Source organism: Pelophylax lessonae (assembly GCF_965119305.1).
Source record: "Pelophylax lessonae genome assembly, chromosome: 6".
NCBI lineage: Eukaryota > Metazoa > Chordata > Amphibia > Anura > Ranidae > Pelophylax > Pelophylax lessonae.
Genome location: NC_138773.1, coordinates 76,449,277 through 76,471,513, shown reverse-complemented (window position 1 = coordinate 76,471,513; position 22,237 = coordinate 76,449,277). Strand labels below are relative to the sequence as shown.

General features: G+C 40.8%; 1 protein-coding gene across 1 annotated transcript in view; it reads left to right on the top strand.

Annotated features, from left to right (window-relative positions):
- The window catches only part of MAPK8IP3 (mitogen-activated protein kinase 8 interacting protein 3), a 165,154-nt gene that overhangs the window by 105,608 nt on the left and 37,309 nt on the right, over nucleotides 1-22,237 (top strand). The window contains 8 exon segments of the mRNA XM_082260365.1: nucleotides 3,676-3,732; nucleotides 6,435-6,605; nucleotides 11,076-11,202; nucleotides 14,468-14,563; nucleotides 14,671-14,829; nucleotides 17,716-17,881; nucleotides 19,590-19,775; nucleotides 20,656-20,839. Of these exon segments, the coding sequence (XP_082116491.1) occupies nucleotides 3,676-3,732; nucleotides 6,435-6,605; nucleotides 11,076-11,202; nucleotides 14,468-14,563; nucleotides 14,671-14,829; nucleotides 17,716-17,881; nucleotides 19,590-19,775; nucleotides 20,656-20,839 (1,146 nt within the window).

The following is a 22,237-nucleotide window of genomic DNA, read 5'->3' as shown; positions in this document are numbered from 1 at the left end:
AGCCAGCGCGATCCTCTTCTGTGTCCTCTTCCGTCTTCTTCGGTCCCACGATGCACTGCACCGGCCCTGCCGTCACTTCCGGTGCGCGCTTCATCCCTCCACAGCTTCTGGGCATGCCCAGAAGCTGTTTAGAAGGGAATGACGCACGCGCCCCGGAACTGACGTCGGGGCCGGTGCGGGCGCATTGATTCATGGGAGCGATGACATTCAGCTCCCAGGAATCATTGCAAAGCCAGGAAGTGACGACGGGCCGTGGCCGCCGAGGGGAGGAAGAAGGAAGTAAGGTAAGTATATTTTCTTCTCTACGAGGTAAGTAAAGAAAAAAAAATGGGATTATCCATTTGTTTTTCAGGTGACCCGGAGCGAGAAGATGGAGGTAAGTATCATTTTAGGGTGGAACTCCACTTTAAAGTAGAAGTTCACCTTAATACTAAAATCACTGCATCTATAGACCTCCACTATCTAACACTAATGTATCTAGCCCTGTAAAGAAGAAATCAGTACACTTACCTTTTTTGAAGCCGATCCAACCCGATCCCATGCTGAGGTGTCAGCCGCGGCTTCGCTGTGGAGGCGGGTGCAGAGGACACAGCCGACAACGGAAGCCCCATAGTAAGTCTATGGGTGATGTCATTCCCCGTTCACTTCACAGTCACTGTCGGCCGTATCCTCTACAGAGTTTCCGCCGCTTGAGACCGGATTGGATCGGCTTCAAAAAAGGTATGTGTACTGATTTCTTCTTTACAGGGCTAGATAGGTTAGATCATGGATGTGTATAGATGCAGGGATTTTAGTTTAAGGGTGGACTTACACTTTAAGCATCAGGAATATTATGAATGTGTATTAATATTTTTTTTAAAGTTGTTGCAGTATGTAGTTTGTAATTGTATATGTTCATCAGGGCATCCATATTTTAATATTGTATATGCAGACTGGGTATGCTTTACTTACTGTGTTACAATAACATAGCACAAGAAAATGTATAAAAATGCTATAGATTCCTTTGAAGGACTTCAAACCACCTCAGCGCAGATCAATGCAGGCTCATTGCAAGAATGCATAGAAAATAATTGTTTTCTACATGCCCTGTTTTTAACATTAGCATGCCAATGCACATTAGCATAATACAATGCAATACTAAAACAAAAAGAATTTTAACTCTTGATGTTGCATTTTTGATGCAAGCTGCGATGTGAACAAGTCCTAAAGGAAATCCATAGTGATAGAATATGGAAGCAGCCATTACTCACCTATTCTTCTGAAAGTGCTGGCTGTGTCTGAATTGACACCAAAATGCACCTTATCAATGCCCCTATGTTGCAGCGCCCCACAACGCTTGGTATTGCAGTATGATGTGTGGTATCACTGTGCATTACAATAAAATATGGATGCACTTTTCTTGGTGTGTTTTGGTTTGTTAGGAGGCCCATTAAATTGGGCTGATTAACACAAGGAATATGTAGAATAGCGCTAGAGTGAATAGTACTGGCAGCTAGCAATGCAGGCCAATATACATAAACCTCTCTACTCTACTGTTGTTTAAGGGTGCAGTGCTAAAAAGCAAACAAACCAACAAATGACAGATATCAAGCTGAATATATGCGAGACCATCCCCTTAAATAAAAAAATAAATAAATATAATCAATCAATAAAATAAAAAATAAATAAAAGGCACATTTTTGTAATTAAATCCACGTGTCCCTGTATTTCATCCACCAAACAGAGGATCTGGAAACAGCGGTATGACATCAGCACGTAGCTCCGCCCCTACGCATTTTGTGTAAGAGCACGTCTTCAGGAGACACTACCATACTGATGTTGGGATCCCTGTCCTATGCATAGCTTACTAATTGCCATGGAATAGCCACAAAAGGACCAAGAAAACATCAGGCACCAGTGGCCATCTTTTCTTAGTGTATTATATAGACACCAGGGAAGAAAATACCCGGCATCATATTATTAGAGGCCTAATAGGTTCAGATTGTGAAAAATGGCAGCCATGTTCCCTTAGTCTTTCAAGTCAAACATAGAAAAAAATAAAAATAAAACCTGTAGATCAATACTAATAACATGAATGCAAAAGACCTGTAAAAACTTAGTTGACTTTACTGTGACTTTCCTAATGTGACGCTCACTAGATAAAACATTTTTTAAGGAGAGCAGGAAAAGTTCTGTAGTTCTAAATGCTTGCTGTCATAAGGTGGCAGCACTGCTCCTCTATACAGATAAAATATATCTAGATAGAGTACAATAAGTGAATATTGTCACCCTAGAATGGGAAGTGTGTTATTGGCAGGATCACCAGATGGAAAGAAAAAGATTCAGGGAAAAAAAAAAATGAATGCAACTGTCACATCTAAGGACTGATAAGCTGCCATTAAAATGTTTTTGTTCTTGGGTTTAGATAATTGTATTCACCTGCCCCACTGCCAGCTTTTCCTTGCTCTGTTGTGAAGGGGGATAAAGATTCTTCAGCATGCATGCTTTCTCCCATCATCCCCCAGGTCACTACTGTGTTCTGTAGGGGCTAGAACTGCAGAGTTCAAAGGGGGATCAGGCATCAACACACCTGGAAGTGTGTTAGATTGTGAAGATTTTATTACCACCATAGCCCAACAAGCGAATGAAGATCACCAACGTTGGCTACAGGATGGATAATTGTCAAGTGTTTTCTTTACAGTATGCACTTTTTGAAACATTTGTTAAAAGAGAAGTTTAGGATTTAAAAAAGTAAACTTACACACTCACCTAGGTTGATGCAGCATTGGTCCAATGCTGCATCTGTCCTTTGCTGCCTCTGAGATCGAGAACTGAGAGATCAAAGGCCACTGATCATTCAGTTCTCAATCTTCAGTGAGCAGAGAGACAGTGACTGTCAGTCACCGGCTCTCTGCTCTGACCCGCCGGTGCTTACTGTAGTGCCGGGCTGTGGAGGGGGCAGGAGCGGCTGGCTCAGGCTCTCAGTGATATTAAAGTTGGAATCTCTTCATAGCCTGGATCAGTTGAGTGAATGTAGGTCACAAGACCTACAGGAAAAGTTGGGCCAAAATAGCTTATTTAAGCCAGGGCAATAACTTAGGAGGTATTGAGACCAGTCAGTCAACATAAAAGCCAGGAAACGAACATTTTCAGTAGGACGTCAGCAATTGAAGGCTCCCTGTTTCTCTTGTGATTTTTTTTTTTTTTTTGTAAACCCTAACAATAAACATCTATTTGCTCCATTTTGGTCTGTAAAATATACCTTTGAATGTACATCAAAAGTACTTTTTTTTCTGAAAAAAAATATACCTGTTGCTCTTATCAGAAATTTGGAACTGTTCTGTGTCCTCTGCACACTTCCTGTGTCATCGCGAGGACCTCATCAGACCTCCTAGTTCTTGTTATGGTGCTGCAATTTCAGTCCTGAAAAGACATGTGTTGTCAGTCTACGACAGGAAATTAGGAACTGAGTGCATTTCTGGTAGATCAATGGGTATTTCTCTGTGCTGCACGTAGCAAACATAGAAAAAATGCTCATACATTGTAGAGATGTTTTGCATCCATTTTTTCCCAGACATACACTTTAAAGTCACAACACACAAGGCTGTTTTATAGTACAGTGAGAACCTGCACATTGCCTCATTTGTCAGACCCACCATGTCGCTGTCAAAGATTATAATGTCTATCTTGTTTTAGAGCCTCCCGGGAACACCCGTCCGTCCAGGAGAAAAAGAAGTCCACCATCTGGCAGTTGTAAGTAATAATATGTCATGTTTGTGACAGTCAATAAAATGTGGATACTGTGTGAGCCTATCCCTTAGGAGGAGTCTAGACAGGTATTGGCATCAGGATAGGACATATGATTTCTTTCAATGGTGCTGTTCTGAAAATGCTGCTGATTAGAGTGTAACGTTTAGTTTCATGTCAATTTTGTGGCTGACTTGGACATGGAGTTTTACAAGAAACCTACCCACATAAACTGAGGGTTATTAGAACTCTGAAACATTGGGCTGAGTTTTTGCCTATCATGACTACAGTTTAGTTGAAACATCTGCAAGACCCAAGACCATCAAACAGAGGGGAGAAGCTGAACACACATAAGATAGTCATGCAGTATGTAGCTGGAGAGTTGGAAACACTCAGAAGGATCCTTAAAGAAGAACTCCAGGAATCACCCTCCACCCCCCCCCCCCAAGTAGGGGGCTGTGCCCACACTGCATAGATTAATTGCTTGTTTTTGTCTAGGGTTGAACAGAGCAGAGATATAGTTATCTAATACTACATTCACTTGCCCGTAAGACCGGCATCTGCCGCTCCTGCCCTCCCCGCACACCAGCCGTCTTGTGCATGGACTGTTCCTGACATCATCACGCCCATAGACCGACTCTGGACATGAGGACGGCAGGATCAGTCTACCGCTGAGCATGGGAGAGCGCTGTTTTTGGGAGGATCGAAGGATCTGGTAAGTGTATCCTTTCTATGCTCCCCTGGACAAAACAAACAGTTTACCAATGCAGTGTGGGCACAACCGCGGCAAAGTCACCTGGAAGTTCAGTCCCCCTCCTCCTTCCCCCGCCGCTGGGCCATTCACAAAGCACAGCAAGGCTTCACTGCCGGTTTCCCTTACAACAAATGGCGGCGGCGGCACCCGAGAGCCGATTGATAAATCGGCTGGGGTGAAGACACCGCTGGAAACATGGACAGGTAAGTGTCCTAATATTAAAAGTCAGCAGCTACAGTATTTGTAAGTAAAAAAAAGTCAGCAGCTACAGTATTTTTTTTGAAGGAGCCTGAAGCTCTGCTTTAAGAACAAAATAACTTGGATAATCACCCATGCCAAAAAAGCAAGCCTTGCTAATGAAAAAGGAGAACTCTTTGAGAGGGCCTGTAGTCCCTGGATGAAATAACTACAAACATAATGAGGAGCAAATTCTATGGTAGGATTGTCTAAAGAGTCAAAACGACATATGAGGGAGGATAAGCCCAGGGGAGAAGGGGCACAAAGGGAAGTGGGACTTTCAGGGGGGGGGGGGGGGGGGGACTTATAATGGTGAAGTGTTGGTGGCTCTTCTGTTTACCTCGGGGCGTGCAAACTTTTGACCTTTCTGGGCCACATTGGAAGAAGAAGAAATATTTTGGGCCACTCAAAAAACATTAATAATGAGGATAGCTCATGAGCAGAAGAAGTCGGGCAGATCATAAGTTAATGATAACTGATATGGATAATATACCTGAGTAATAAAACCTAATTTTTTTTTGTAATACTTGTTATCATAAAAGTAAGAGGGCAACATAAAACAAATGACATTTGACACTGTTTTTGATAAATGAATTAATCACTGGTTGTAGCAATTATAAATGAATTCTTAAGGTGCTTATCAGATATTTTAGTTATAATTTTGTCTTCCGTGTGCTTCATCCTTGAAAATAGTTGCTCACAAATTTAGGTGCTGCCAAAAACTGATGACATGAATAAGGCTTGATTGTGAAATGAGATAAATTTCTTTGGGAAGATAAACGTATAAAAGTCCAGTAAAGAGACACTGTCAATTTTTCTTTGGCCGCATGTGTTCGCTAAGTGTAAATGCATTTTTACAAAAAATTCCCTCCAAAACATTAACATTTTTAAGTAAGTTTACAATTTTGTGTTGGGCTGCATTTATAGCCATCTTGGGGTGCATGCGGCCCATGGGCCACAATTTGGACACCCCTGGTTTACCTCTTGGAAAGTCACCCTTTCCTATTCCAATCTAAGAATTCTATACAGAATGGCTGTCATTCTATTCTAATCTTTTTCTCTTATTCTACATTTTTAGTTATAATAACTGATGAGACTTCCTAAAATATGAGGAGGTGTCCCAGGGCCTAAGTCAGTCTACACTGAACAAAACATCAAAGACTGACTCGCCTGCATTTTCTTGTAATAATAGCAGAGAATTTTATTAAGTTGAAGCGTTAATATCTGAATGAAAATGCAAACTGGCCCGTTCATAACACATGTATCAAATGTAATCTCGTAGATAACAATATCATGTTTCTGGTGTAAGCATTGGTGTGCCTATGTACACTATATTCATGTACATAGGAACTAACTTTGTATTACTTCCTATTAAAAAAAAAATCAAATTTGTAATAAGAATTAATATTGTTGAGTGTAAAAGAGATGCTGAGCCTACATAGGAACTAACTTTGTATTACTTCCTATTTAAAAAAAATCAAATTTGTAATAAGAATTAATATTGTTGAGTGTAAAAGAGATGCTTAGCCTACATAGGAAATAACTTTGTATTACTTCCTATTTAAAAAAAATCAAATTTGTAATAGGAATTAATATTGTTGAGTGTAAAAGAGATGCTGAGCCTACGTCAAAAAAAATTTGGTAAAATAAAAGTGCATTTATTTTCTGAAGCAAAAGACTATTCTGTAATTATTAACTCTTCTTTTTTGGTTTTCAGCTTCAGCAGGCTGTTCAGTTCATCATCCAGCCCTCCTCCTGCAAAGAGGACCTACCCCCCTGTCAACATCCACTACAAGTCCCCAACACCAGCTGGGTTTAGCCAGCGCCGAAGCCACACCATGTGCCAGATATCCACAGGGGGGCGCACCATAGAGTTCTTCCCTGATGAGTAAGCACATTTTCTGGTATACTATGGCTCTCTTGTGCAGTTCGTTTTAAAGCCCAACTCCATCTAAAACATTTCATTTTGCTTTGGATGGACTGAAGAAAGGTTAGATTGGGTTTCAATCAGATATTAAAAACCTGATACTATCTTACCTTTCCCATCTGATACTTATCTCACCTATCCAACCTGAAAACATGTTGGAGTTGTGTTTTAAACCAGAACTTTCTGTTTAGCCACTTTAAGACCGGAAGGATTTGCCCCCTTAATGACCAGGCCCCCATTTTGCGATTCGGCACTGCGTTACTTTAACGGACAATTGCGTGGTCGTGCGACGCTGTACCCAAATAAAATTTTCGTCATTTTTTCCCACAAATAGAGCTTTCTTTTGGTGGTATTTGATCACCTGTGTGATTTTTATTTTGTGCGCTATAAACAAAAAAAGAACGACAATTTTGAAAACAAACAATATTTTTAACATTCTGCTATATGACATTCTCAAAAAAAAAATTAAAAAATCTAAATTTTTTAACATTTTAGGCCAATTTGTTTTCTGCTACATATTTTTGGTAAACAAAATGGCAATAAGCGTATTATGATTGGTTTGCACAAAAGTTATCGCGCCTACTAACTACGGGAAAGATTTATGTCTTTTTTATTGTTTTTGGCGGCGATCTGCGATTTTTTGCGATACTGCGACATTGCGGCGGACAGATCGGACTCCTAACTGACATTTTTGGCACTTTTGGGGGTACCAGTGACATTACTACAGTAATCAGTGCTAAAAATATGCACTGTTACCATAATAATGACACTGGCAGGGAATGGGTTAACCATGTGGGTGATCAAGGGGTTAAATGTGAGTCTAGTGATTTGTGGGGGGGCGTGGCTTCTGAAATGACCATAGAGACATTTAATCCTATATAGAAGGATCACATGGGCTCTATGACCATTTCAGGGAGAAGAACGGTCGGTTGTGTTTACAACAGCCGACTGTCATCTCTCAGCGGGGAGCAATTGCGGGTGTCAGGCGGCAATTGGAGCCGCCTGACACATGCATCGGCTTCCCCGATAACGATCGGGGGCGGGAGCGTCCCGCAGGCAGCCCCCTAGCTGCCACCAAGCGAGCAACGTCCCCATACGTTGTTTTGCCTGTACGAGCCACCCTGCCGCCGTATGTATATATATATATATATATATATATATATATAGTAAGCAGTCGGCAAGTGGTTCAATTAGCTAAATACATTGCAGGTGCATCAAAGCAAAAGGTGTGCAAAGTTTTATATTTCCTTTTCTTTAAAAAGAAGCCCCAGCCTGAGTGGAGAAGCCTGTACCCTGCCAGCATGCTGCAGAGGAAGAGCCTTGCTCTCTTTGTGGAAGCAGTGGTCTCTCTCCAGAGGTCTGGCACATTCCCTACTAGGTTGGAGCTGTCCAATCACTATGAAGCATGAGCTTTGCTAATTCTTGTTTGTTCATAGGATATAATCACCTGTGTAGCCCTATCCTAATAAAGCATACAAGTCAGAGTACCAGCAAGTTAATTATCATAAGGAAATTGGCATCAGCAAACCACATATACTGTATTTCTCATGACAAATTCCTTCATCCTTCATACATATTCCATTATTATTATTCAATTATATCAAATCAAGTAGCCTGTACGTCTGTATATGTTACCTTACTGGTAAAACAACTCTTCCAGTTTACACAGGAATCATACAGGAATGCGGTCCACATTCCTGTACGATACCTATGAGATTCAGTGCAGTGCGATTTTAAGCCCATTCATTTGAATGGACTGAAATCGCACTGGATCGCCCCAAAAGTAGTGCATGCACTACTTTTCAAAAACTCACTGCACCAGATAGCAGGATTTTGGTGCAGGCAAGCACACTGCTTTTGGGGTGTCGTTAGGAATACATTGACACCCGCAGCAGATCGCAGTGCATTTTGAATGAGGTGCCGGAAACGTGCACAGAACATACGTTTCCCGCACCGTGTTCTGGTATGAACAAGCGCTTAAAGTACATTTCACATGCTACAAAATATTTGCTGTATGAGTATTTTCCACATGTAATTGTAATGATAAATCTAAAACAATATATTCATAATTATGACCAAAGCATTACCCTTCTTTTTTCTCTAAGCAGTCTTCCTTCTGTGTTCCCATTTAACTAACTATTCATTAATTTTGAACCTGCAATGTGTATGCTACTAACAAAAAAAATGAAAAAAGTGTGCCTTGGTTTGCACGTAATATCTTTAATCTAACCCAACCAGTAGGGTCATAGCTTACAAACAAGGTTTCTGATTGGTCCATGCCACAGCCTTTGCATTTGTACCCCACTGCTTGCCAATAGCTTGTGCATACTAATCCTACTAATCTCAGTGATGTGGAGATGTATATTTATTTGTTACCTTTATTAGCAATATACCCCCTGCTCTGTGCACCTCTATGATTTAGTTTTAGTTTTACTTTGTTACTAGTAAGCTTACTTCTCTGTGTTAGTGGCAATATATCCTGTCCAAGGCTCTTTAAGAAGAATTCTCACCGTATTATTTTAATTTTTTTAGAGTTCTGTCCCCCAGTAGCCAAGGTACAAGGTCAGACAGGTTGCCCCCTCTCCCCCCACAGCTTTCCAATATACACTATATTGTCAAAAGTATTGGGAATTTGGGACACCTGCTTTTACAAGCAAATTAACTTTAATGGCATCCCAGTCTTAGTCTTAGTCCTGTTATTTGTGAGGTCAGGCACTAATGTTGGACGAGAAGCCTGGCTCAGTTTCTGCTCTAATTCATCCCAAAGGTGTTCTATCGGGTTGAGGTCAGGATTCTGTGCAGGCCAATCAAGTTCCTCCAACCCAAACTCGCTCATTTATGTCTTTATGGACCTTTCTTTGTGCACTGGTCCAAATCATTTGGTGGAGAGGGATTATGATGTGGGGTTGTTTTTCAGGGGTTGGGCTTGACCCCCTAGTTCCAGTGAAGGGAACTTTTAAGGCATCAATAAACCAAGATATTTTGAACAATTTAATGCTCCCAACTTGGGAACAGGATAGGGATGGCCCCTTCCTGTTTCAACATGACTGCGCACCACTGCACAAATCATGGTCCATAAAGACATGGATGAGTCAGTTTTGGGCGGAGGAACTTTACTGGCCTGCACAGAGTCCTGACCTCAACCCGATAGAACACCATTGAAATAAATTAGAGCAGAGACTGAGAGCCAGGCCTTCTTATCCAACATCAGTGCCTGACCTCACAAATACACTTTTGGAAGGATGGTCAAACATTCCCATAGACACACTCCTAAACCTTGTGGACAGCCTTCCCAGAAGAGTTGAAGCTGTTATAGCTGCAAAGGGTGGGCCAACTCAATATAGAACCCTACGGACTAAGACTGGGATGCCATTAAAGTTCATGTGTGTATAAAGGCAGGTGTCCCAATACTTTTGACAATATAGTGTATAAGTTAGCAAGGAGAAGACTGCTTGATAACAGGCCCTCGTCTTGACTCTAAGCACTTGCTGAGAAGAATGCAGAGGGAAGGGGGCATACCAGTCTCCTGTCTCTGCATTCCTTCTACTGTCACGTGTCTCAGTCAAGTGCTTAGAGCCGAGACAGTAGTGCTAACCACTATGCCACTGTGCAGCTCCAATTTTAATGTTTTTAAGCAAGCATGCTGCTTAAGGGTAGAATGTTATTTGGTGGAGCTTAGCCATTAAATTATGAAAGTCAGACCTAGTAAAAAAGGGAAACTAATTTAAAGAAGGCACAGAAGAGCCTCTCCTGATTAGTAAGGGTTAATGCACATGGGGATTAAAAGCAAATTTTAGAGGCCTGGCAAGAATTTAGTCATATGCAGCCATTCACTTGTATGGCAGGCTGTATGTTGCACGTGTTGCTTCCTGGACACGGGAAAGCACCTGAAAATTATGCCAGGCATCTAGAATGCTTGTGTACACCCCATGTGCAGGAACCCTTAGGGTAGTATTGGGCACCATAGGGTTTGTGTTGACGGGGTTTTGCACGTTGCAAATGGTTTTGCATTCCCATACAAGTCTATTGGAATACAAGAACCCCTTGGAGCAGGTCGGATGCATCTATCAAAGAAATCTGAATGATCTCAGAAGTGTCTCCACCTAACTGACACAAGCTCAAAGCCTGTCGACACAGACCCTTATGATGTCTGTTCTTAGGCAACCTGTTTTCTGTTACAAGCCTAAGACTGAGGTCACATTATAAAGGCTGACAAAAGGTTGCAGGAAAAGGCAGACCAGCAATGTAGCTCCCATTGGGATAACCATTTGATTCTTCCATTTCCAGGTCACTCTGCTTACTAGGAACATTGCCCATGCACTGCCTGTAACCCTTGCTGCTTTGCTTTCTGCTCTCCCCCTGACGCTCTGCACCCTCTCCCTCCTTCTTTTTTTCTAGATTGAGAAGTAACACTGTAGCTTCTCTCCTCAGCGACTGCGCATCCTCAGCTCGCCGTGAGCAAAAACGGGAGCAGTACCGCCAAGTGCGGGAACATGTGCGCAATGATGATGGTCGTCTGCAGGCCTGTGGGTGGAGCTTACCTGCTAAGTACAAGCAGGTTAGTGGCTAAAGTTCACTTCATTGGTTTGGGTTTACTTTGTCTTTGTCTACAGGGAGTGGAGTCAGCCATTTTGTACATTGAAGCAGTACCTAGATATCTTGGATCCTCTCAGGGGAGTAGAAAATAATTATGAGGTTCTTGTTGATTTCTTATGAAATGCTATTTCAGCCCTTAAAATGGCTGTCTAGAGAAATGGGAAGTTGTGCAGCTGTTACACTTCTACAGGCATATCAAGAATGGGAAAGGGTTGGGGTGGGGGGTTGATTTTAGTGCTGCAAGCATGGAGGACAGACAGATAACAATGGAGAGGCCTTGTAGCTGGCTGTCTATTCACTGCTGATTTCATTGGCCCTTCCCTAAAGGGCCAATGAAATAAAAAGTGATAATGATACAAATGATGGGCAATGATACAAAAAGTGTAACTCTATACATAAAACTTTTTAATTTTAATGGTGAGAAACTGTCTGTTTGTGTCTCAATCAGTCTCCAGATACCCCACGGCAAGTAAGTGGAAATTTCCTCAAAATTAGGTGAAATCCCACCCTTGACAGTTGTCACCAGAACAAGTGCCCCATTAGAAGATTCCCCCTCTATTTCTGCCCCAGTGACAACTGTTACATTACCCTTTCACTTTTTCCCAGAGGTAATCGTCTAGATCAGTGGTCTCCAAACTGCGGCCCAGGGGACAGGGATGTGGCCCTTTGCTTGATTATATCCGGCCCTTAGGGCACTTTTTCATCCACCGATACAAACAGTATGGTATAATGACACCAATTAAGGGACACAATCCCTCCTAGTGACACAAACGATGGGGCCCAATTCCTCCAAATGACATCACCAATGGGGCCCAATGATGGGACACTACTCCTCCCAATGACACCAATGATGGGGCACAATTCCTCCCAATAACACCAATGATGGGGCACAATTTCTCCCACTGATACCCATGATGGGGCCCAATTCCTCCCAATGACACCACTGATGGGACATAATTTCTCCCAATAACACCAAAGATGGGGCACTATTCCTTCCACTGACACCAAAGATGGGGTGTTTTTTTTCCCACTGACATCAGGACCTTTTCTTTGCCCAATGGCCACAGTCCTGCCCCCTTAATGTATGAAGCACCGTAAACTGGCCCTTTGATTCTAAAGTTTGGAGACCCCTGGTTTAGATAACAAACAATCAGGTTAAATCTCCTTACATAGGCATGCAGACATCAACAGAGACCTAGTGTGTAGAAAGGAAAGCACCAGGAGCAGTTTTTAAAGTTTATCAGTAGATTGCATTAAAAGCCACATTTATGCAAACACATTTTGGGGGACTATTGTGGCCATTATATCCAATCTTGTTAGCATGATTTCCATGGACTTGGAGTAGGAGAGGGTGACAAAAGACAGTTGAACAAGAGGCAGAAAGTATGTGGGCCAATTTCAACTGGTGCAATCTGTTGTGGTGTATTAACGCTTGTGTGTTAGCTTGCATTATGTTGCACTTTAGTGTGTGTTGTGTCAAGGCAGCCCATTCATCATGAATAGGCTGTCAATGCTTAGCAATGGACAAAAAAAACACACATACCTTTTTCTTTCTTACACAGCATACCACAGCATACATGCTATACTTTGTGATTAGCTGAAGTGTGGGTGTTTTGTGTTAGTTTGTTGGCGTACCATTCAAAATGTAATCTTGTTGTTAATCTCAGGCAAAATATGTATCACTGTTCTCGTTAAACATTGTCTTGCTGTGCCATAGAAATTATAAATATCTTCACAAACGTATTCATCAGCTGCTATAAAATAGCACTGTTACAGAATGCAACCTGACCCTGACCACTTCTTAACTATTCCTCTGTTTAGAGTGAAGATCTGTCCCATCTTTAATGATAACTCGATCATAGCTGACTGCCCAAGATTACAGGTGTAGGGGTCACAAATATACAAAAGGACTGTCACATAGACTTTGCTAAGTGAGAGACACACTGATTTGCGTCTAACGGTGTTGTTAATTTGCTTAATAAATGTCTCCCAGTGTGTTTTGCCTCACATGCATCCTTAGATATGATCAATACAAATATTTCCAAGCACTCATCTCGCAGCTAATGGAACAGAAAGTACCGTGTAAGCTACAAGTCAGTGGAGTGACTAAAGCTACACTGTGCAAATTTAAGGCGCTTCTTGATAAACCAGCCAAAATTTGAGTCAAAGAGAAGCACTGTCAGCCCCCTTCCACCCAAAATCTTTCCATTAAAAAATCAAAGGAGCTGGACAGAAAATTGTTGGCTGAACAACGGCTGCATCCAATCAGATGTCGCCAATAATTGGGTATTCTAATGGCTGCCACTGTCAGAATAAAATAGCCCAGCAGACAGATTCTTCCATTCATGCTGTATAATGTGGATAGAGGAACCTGTTAATCTGCAGGTTGAATGAAAAATATTTATCAGTGTAAAGCCAGCCAAAAGCAAACATGTTTTCTTGCAATCGGTGGGCAAAGTACAGGTTTGCTTTCAATTTCGACAAAATAAAGAGAAATCCATCCTTGCATGGGATACCTGAATGTTCTAATGCAGCCTTTCTCAACATTTTTACCTCTAAGGAACCCTTGAAATATATTTCAGGTCTCCAGGAACACCTACTAAAAATAATTATACCTAATGTTTTTGGTACATTAGCATAATCACTAAATTGTAGAACATTTTATATATAAGAATAAATAATTTGGCATACCTAGTATACGTTACCCCATGGGCAGATAGTTTTAAGCCCTCCTGTTCTGTACAATATCATTTTGAAATTTAATTATTATTATTACTTATTCATAATAACAGAAAAGAAACGCATACAGTAAAATTTGTGGTATGCCCTAACATTAATGGTTGCTGCAAAAGTGCCTCCTTGAACTGGTGGTCAGTGTTAGTAGAAAATTATTTTGCCATGCTTAACCTTAGAAGGACCCCCAAAGGTTCCCCTGAACCCTTGTTGAGAAAGGTTGCACTAATTTGTGTGTGTATCACACAGTTTGTGTTTCAGACAAAACACACTCTTATCAGAACAAACAGTTGATGCAAACCACTAGATTTTCTGATGTTTTTTTCTGGTTTACTGGAGCTTTTGCTAGAGGTGTTTCCATCTGGCTGAACACCCCAACTGACTATCCAACAAAAGTGCCTGGGTAAACTATGATGGCACGCTTTACACTTACCCTTCATGCAAGTTGTAAATCCCCAAGAATTTTTATATGTTTTGTCTTGATAATATTTCAGCTGAGTCCAAATGGAGGCCAGGAGGATAATCGCATGAAGAATGTTCCAGTGCCTGTCTACTGCAGGCCTCTTGTGGAGAAAGACCCTACTATGAAGGTAATAGCATAACCATCTCTTTGTGCCTAGTCATAGTTACACCCAGGATATTCAAGGCTAAAAAACACTGTTTTTAGACAATAAAAGCTCCATGTTGTCTCTCACAGCTGTGGTGTGCGGCTGGAGTGGATTTAACTGGTTGGAAGCCAATTGAGGAGGAATCTGTACTTGGAGTCAAAACAGTAACTGGTCGGGATCCTCTGACAACTGAATCAGAAGTGGAAGGGGAGAGCAAGAGCACACATACGTCACCGGAGAAGAAAAAGGTAAGAACAAAGCAAATGAGTCAAATTATATTACTCCAACTTATAAAATCAAATTGTCACGCTTACCCCTAATGCAAGTGGTCAGGCACTATGGCTGGTGTCTGTATTCTTTACCTATAGCAGCCCCCTTTCCTATAAGGAAAGCAGGCCTACCGGTACTCTGTTGCCCCAAGACTTATACACAATGCTATAGTGTTTTGCTTGCGTCTATCTAGCAAGGTTACTTTGCGGTATAATCAAGGAAGCTCAGACCTCTGCAGTGTATAAATGTGCTTTTACTATACAAACATGCTGTACATACAAAACTATTACAATATTAGGAATACAAGACTGACAGATAAAACAATGCCTAGCAAATAAACAGAAACTATTGTCTATAGCAAGCGTCTAAGTAAAATTTACTTAACTCCGGTTACTGAACCGTTTGTGATTTCCATTGGAAACGAGGACCCAAAGTTTCTATAAGCAGTTGCTTGAAATCATGTATCTTCTTCTTGGCTGGTACAGACTTTTGTTTCTTGATGTTTAAGGCATGATGGAGTCCTGTTTAGCTTATGCCTGACAACCCTTTTATATGTCAGGTTGCTTATTATAGGTACCAGACAACAGAAAAAATTCTCTGTAGTTTTGAATTAGAGAGGCACTCTCAAATTCTACCTCAAGATACATGCCCATTACCTGTTTACTACAGCTATAGAGACAACACACTGCTGAAACTGTCAACTGAATACAACAAGGATATCTAAGTTCCCATTGTATCCAACAGCATTTGCATGAGAAGTATCCACTCAAACACAACCTGATTTTGTGTGTCTGTGAAAACTACTAAATACACTGTGTGTCTGCATCGCATACTAGCTCATTATGAAATACTTACCTTAGAACAAGCCCCCGCCGTGCCGCCCGCTTAGCTGTATGACGGGCGACATGTTCAGTCGCCCGTCTTCTGGGATCGCGGCATCCAGCCATCTGATTGGCACGCGCGCGGGAGCCGACAGTCACGGCACGGGGCTCTGAAGGAACGGCACCAGCGGCCGCTCCTTCAGAGCGCATGCGCCAGTGATGTCACCGGCTGCATGTAAGGTAAATATCTCCTAAACGGTACATGTTTAGGAGATATTTACAGTACCTATAGGTAAGCCTTATAATAGGCTTACCTATAGGTAAAAGTTGCAGAGGAGGGTTTACTTCCTCTTTAATGAATAATATTTATTATCTTGTGTACTTGTGATTGTGCAAGTTTTAAAAGTATCCTTTGTGTTCAATGGAGTATTCTCAAGTGTTACTTGCTGTGGGATGACTGTAGCATGTACAGTAATAAGCAAACATTCTGTTATCACTTATAGACAGAGCTATAAAGACATAGGGGACAATTCACTAAGAGTTCAATAACGGCAAAAAAATGTGGTAAAATAACGCATGCGATAAATCAGTTGTGAAAGTTCAATTCACAAAGGATTTAGAGTTAAATAACGAATGCAGTATTTTTTCGATTGTTCGGTAACTACCGTATTTTCTCATCCGGTAATTTATCGCACGTTTTGGTGGTTAAGGGTTGTTTAAGGTCATTTATTACATTATAACATTATAAGTTTTTAGCATGTTTGTTATTTTTCTTTTGCAAAAAAACTATTTTTTAATCTAACACTTTTTACAGTAATCTGTAGTTGGAGGCATTGAAATATGAACTACTTTCTCAAATGTATATCTCCTGATACTTGGTAATCCAAGCTCTTTTACTAAATCCATCATGCCATACATTCATGAAAAAAAATTTTTTGAACTAAATCCATCATGCCAAACATTCATAAAAATGTATTGTTTGGTAAATGTATGGCCTACTGGAGCTGTTGAAAGTGCTTTTTTGTATGTTTTTGACCCAATTCTGTGCTGCTGCCTATGTTTATATTTTGGAAACTAAAGAAAACTTGACTATATTTTTTTATAATTTTTTAAACATTTTTATTTATTTTTCATGTTTCTATCCGAGTTTAACTTGTCATAATGGTGTATATAACCAAAAGTATTAGAGTGGCCAATTAGGTCACTCCTAGCTGGAGTCATGGTTGACATACTCCACTGCTGCACTTTTGTAAACGTTTACTTTAAAAAAAAGAAAAATTATTTTTCTTTTAAAAGTTCTTTATGTTGAATTTCAGCAGCACGATTTTTTGCGATATATACTGACAATTATTTTTTTTTCGCTGTTTAACACATAATTGGACTTTATTTACCCCACGCGATAATTTGTGCAAATGAGTAACATGATACCCTTTCCACATGTGGTAAAGCTTAGTGAATTGACCCCCATAGACACACAAAATGTGGCACTTTAGGCATTTCAATTTAGTACATTAAGAAACTTAAGGGCCCTTTCACACGGGCGTTCCATTCCGCATGTCCGTATATCATGCTATTATTTTGCGGATGATATACGGACATAATGTATGTCAATGGCATTGCGGATGTCAGGAATGGCATTGCGGATGTTTTTTGGAATGGAACAGAACCCTATTTTTGTTCCATTTAAAAAATGGAAAGGATGCAAAATTGGATGTCAGCAAAGTCATCCGCTGACATCCGCAATGCCCATAGTCATACATTATGTCTGTATATCATCCGCAAACGGATGGGATGATATGCGGATATACAGAGCGGATGACACAAGCGTCATCCGCTCCGTGAAAAAAAAAGTGCCGGAGCGGATCGCAATGCGGTCCGATCCGTGTGAAAGAGCCCTTATAGAGTAGAAAAAAATAAGTAATGAATACTGTTCCCAAGGTTTGCCTTGCTTAACAGTATCAGAATTGTGAAAATGGTGGTAGGAGTTGTGCTTTAAATAGTGTGTTGAGTCAGTGCCTAATAATGGATCAATTCTATTTGCAGACTAAAGAGCTTCATGAAGCTGATGCCACTTCCAGCCGAGTATGGATCCTGACCAGCACTTTGTCTACAAGCAAAGTTGTCATCATTGATGCCAATCAGCCCGGCACCCTTGTAGACCAGTTCACAGTCTGCAATGCCCATGTGCTGTGCATCGCCAGTATTCCTGGTATGATAATGCTCCAAGAATAAAATCCATTTTCACCTGTTTAATAACAATTAAGATTTATATAAAAATAATCCAACCTCCAAGTACTACTACATATAATACTAGGATTTTAGCAAACCTTGTTTAAGATTTCTACTTCTAATGCAAGCCATCTTTTCCAGTAGACTGACATTTTTCAAAATGTGATGTTCTACGTGGATGATGAGATTCGTTTCGAGCTTCTTTACCAATGTGTCAAACTGGCCACATGTATATTTCTTTATTGTTCAGAACAAACTGGGGAGGAGACACCTTTATTGAGGTTTTTGAAAATTCTGTTCAGAGACAGATACCCATTTAATTAGATTCCATTTTAACAACCTTTGGTATTGTGGCAATGGCAGCAGTTTGGGAAGCTTCTAAGATTGTTCAGAATCCATTGAAAGTTTGTCTCCTTTTGAGCTGCACTGACCTGTTTCAAGTGGGTTTTGCATTCTCATAAACTTTGTAAACTGTTTGCAGCAAACGCCCATAAACACAGACCCTTATGCTTTAGAGCGGATCTTCACTGCACCTGAGCACCACAAACCAAAAACACGATTTAATTGATTTATATTATTCAAAGCAAACTCCCCCATCCATCCATGTCTCTATGCTTTATTTTGTTGAGAAATCACTTTGAAATTAACCCCCTAGCATTTCTGACTGTGGTCATCTTGAGTAAGGACAAATGATTCATGAATCCATCTGCCCTTAGCTCAAACATAAATGCAGGAGAGTGTGCTTAGCTAAGAAAACCCCTCCTCTTGATCTCCCATCCTGAAGAATCCTAGGTCTGGAAACCAGGAAGTAACTAAAGAAATATATATAAACAAAAAAGTTTAACACAAGTAAATATGATATACTTTCCTATCTATTTACTAATGCTAGCAGCACAAGGATTAGAATTAATCCTTAATGTTACAATATGTTCAGTAATGTTTAATGGTAGAGTGAAGTCCCACTTTGTCATTCAGCCTACAGTATGTCATGCTTGTTTTAAACAATGCTAAATTGTCAGTGCTACCAAACTGTAACATACATTTGTAGGGAGTTCGTAAGAAATACATTCGCGTATCCCAATATTTGTTGTCCATAAAGTGTGTTTTTTAAGTACAGTATATTAGGTACCATTACATTACACCTATCTGCTAATTTAAAAACGTCAATTGTATACTTTTTTTCTTTAAAAAAAAAAATCATAAAAAGCTTTTAGAGTTAAAATAGTAATTACACATCAAGGACCTGTTCATTATTGTTATCTACAGCCGTGGGATTCTTTTGGACAGTTCGGCCCAAAATGATCTGCTGTCCTCCATCCTAGCAGTATGAGATGTTCTAAGGTTACATCTACCATTGGTTAATCCCTGTTGTGAGATACTTCACATCAAACTGTAAATAGCAGTATTTCTATACTTATTGGCTTTTGCTCTAATGAAGTTGGTGGAAGGAGGTCCCTGGATAGCCATAGCCCATGATGTATTGGGCTCAAGTTACTAACTGCAAACAAAATAAATGCATTCTGAGATGAAGAGGGGAATGAGTAATAGAATAAAAACCGTGATCCTCTAAAACTTTGCACCCTTATATTTTGGCACTTTAGAAGTAAAGGATTATATCTAATATATCTACTAGTAGATCTCTGTAAGTTATTTTACTTCTTACTAACCTGTAATTTTGTGTTCTGCAGCTGCCAGTGACAGTGATTACCCACCGGGCGAGATATTTCTGGAGGGAGATGTCAACCCCGAGGACTCAGGTGACACTGACGGGGTCCTGGCAGGAATCACCATTGTAGGGTGCGCCACTAGATGCAATGTGCCACGAAGCAACTGTTCCTCTCGGGGTGATACCCCAGTACTGGACAAGAGTCAGGGTTAGTGGTTCCAAAATCTCCACATCCAAGTACAAAATTACTGCCAGTTTCTAAAGAATTGATTATGGCTTTAAGGTTTGTACAGATAGCTGAGCACAAGATTCAGTATCTCATATGCTAGGAGCAGCTGAGTCTGGAGATAGTTGGAACACGTCCAGACATGAGAAAGGCCAAAGAAGCAGGAGTGTACTAAGTATCCCCACAATTAGGTTTTGTTTTTTTTTTTTTTGCTACTTGAGGTTTGGGTAATGTTTTAAGTGCGAGGTGCAGAAAAAAAACAGAGGAAGGGAAAAGAAATGGGGGAAGAAAAAAAAAACAACTAGAAGGAAATCAAAGAAAAAAAAAAGGAAAGCAGGAAACTGAATGGGAAAGGGAAAGATAGTAGGGAAAAGAAAAACAGAAAAATCAGGAAGGGAAAGGAGAGGGAAGAGTACAAAGGAGGGAGAGATCAAGTCATGGAAAACACAAAAGCGAGTGACTGGGCAAAATAAGGAAAAGATAAGGGAAAAGCAAGAAAAGAAAAAAAAAGAAAAGGATAGGGAGGGTAAATGAAAGAGAAAGGGAAAAAAGGAAAGAACAGAAAAAAAGAAAAGGTTGAAGGCAACTGAAAATAAACTGGAAAAAAGAACTGTTTCTAGATTCATAGTGATTAATATTGCTACCTAATAGTCAGTGTTGTAACACTGACCAGAAATAAAAATATAGTGAGAAACTATTTTCAGAACATTCATCCCTACCGAAATACTGTTTTAGAATCATGCATTCTTAAACCAAAAGGGCACTCTACTATTGGTTTGTTACCTCTAGATTGTCTTTATCTGAACCTTAAGGTTTATTCAGCAGTACTGTGATAATAGTGGTAATGCCATCTGTCCCTCAGGGGAGGTCTCCACAACCAGTAATGGTAAACTCAACCAGCACCAGTCAGCAGAGGAAGCCACAGAAGCCTTGGAGGTATCAGAAACCACAACCAGTGAAGCAGAACCAGCACAGGTCCGACCAGGACCCCTCACAGAGCATGTTTTCACTGACCCAGCACCTGTCGCCAATGGCAGGCTGTGCAGGTACAGGCAATGTAAACACGTAACATATTTAAAGTCCATCTAAACCCTTCAGTTTTTTCCCTCTTAGAGTAATGCATAGATCTTTTTATTGCAAGTTGGCATGTTGAGTATTTCTAAACTAATGGTGTTTAATTAAATGTCAATGGTTATTGCAGCTGGAAAGCTGGATTTCTCCTGCAACATGCTAGACAAAGCTGGAGTGGTGGGATGGAATCAGCAGAGAATTTACATACTGTAATTTTCATAAGCTTCAGCAGATTGAACAGAATTTGTCAGCCTAAAGGGATGGGAGCAGGGCTTGGTGTGGCTAATCACCAATAGAGCTATCCACTGTGTCAAAATCTAAGTAGCTACAACAACAGTAAGGGTGGCAATGATGCTGTGATTTTAATGCCTAGAAGGGAGGGTTGTAACCCTATCAAAGGAAGTGTCTATCCATTGGTTCTACTGGCAGGATCAACTATGTGAAACTTTCCCGTAATCCCTGCCATAGCATGTAGGGGGGTGCAGTACGGCAGTATATACACAGGGTCCAGTTAAAATCAACAAAACTTGTATTGAAAGAACGTTCCAAAGACACAAACAATCCAGCAGGAAGGCACCCTGCAGGAAACACTCACAGTTATGTGCAAATTTGTATATTGGAGAATGTTCTGATACACCAACAGTGTCTTTCTCTGAGGGCAGAATGCGGCCAGGCTAGTCTGAGCCCAATGGGGAGGATTCGGTTGCAGGATGGCGTTTACCCAGCCTGTCCCTACTCATCCAGAACCTTTTCCTATCGCTATTCATTCTCCCTGACAGGCGGCTGAACTGCCCCTATGCTATCCACTCACAAGAGAGCACGCCGAAGCCTGAGGGCAGGCACTTAAAAAGGCTCTGCTGACCCAAGATGGCTGCCAGGGTCACCTGGATGCAGCGTAGCCAATCAGAACAGTGCCTAGGGAATCAAGGAAACCATACAGGAACCAGGTTTCCCTAGACTTTCTCTCCAGCTGCAGTACGACTCTGGCCAAGCGCCACCTACAGTGGAGAACAGAGACTGAACCTGCCTACAAGCAGCACCCACATTGGAAGAGTAAGGGCAGATCACTGAGCCAATCAGACTATTTTCTTAGTATGCTGAAATCTACAAATATAGAGAGAAGGGCAGAGTGATGATGTCATTGGTGTGCTGCTGCTCCTTCATTATTCAAAAAAGGGCTAGGGTGGGTCCAGGACCAGGCTGTATGTTGGTTTGCCTGTATTTAAGCTTACCAGTCCTTTAGATGTGGTGGCTGCCTTAGTTATTTTTTGTTTTTTCGACACCTAGAATGATGGAGCAGTGTTTTTACCCTAGGAAAAGCTGCAAAATACCTCCCCTTTACCTTTTTTACATAATTTAAGGGGAAGTGTTTA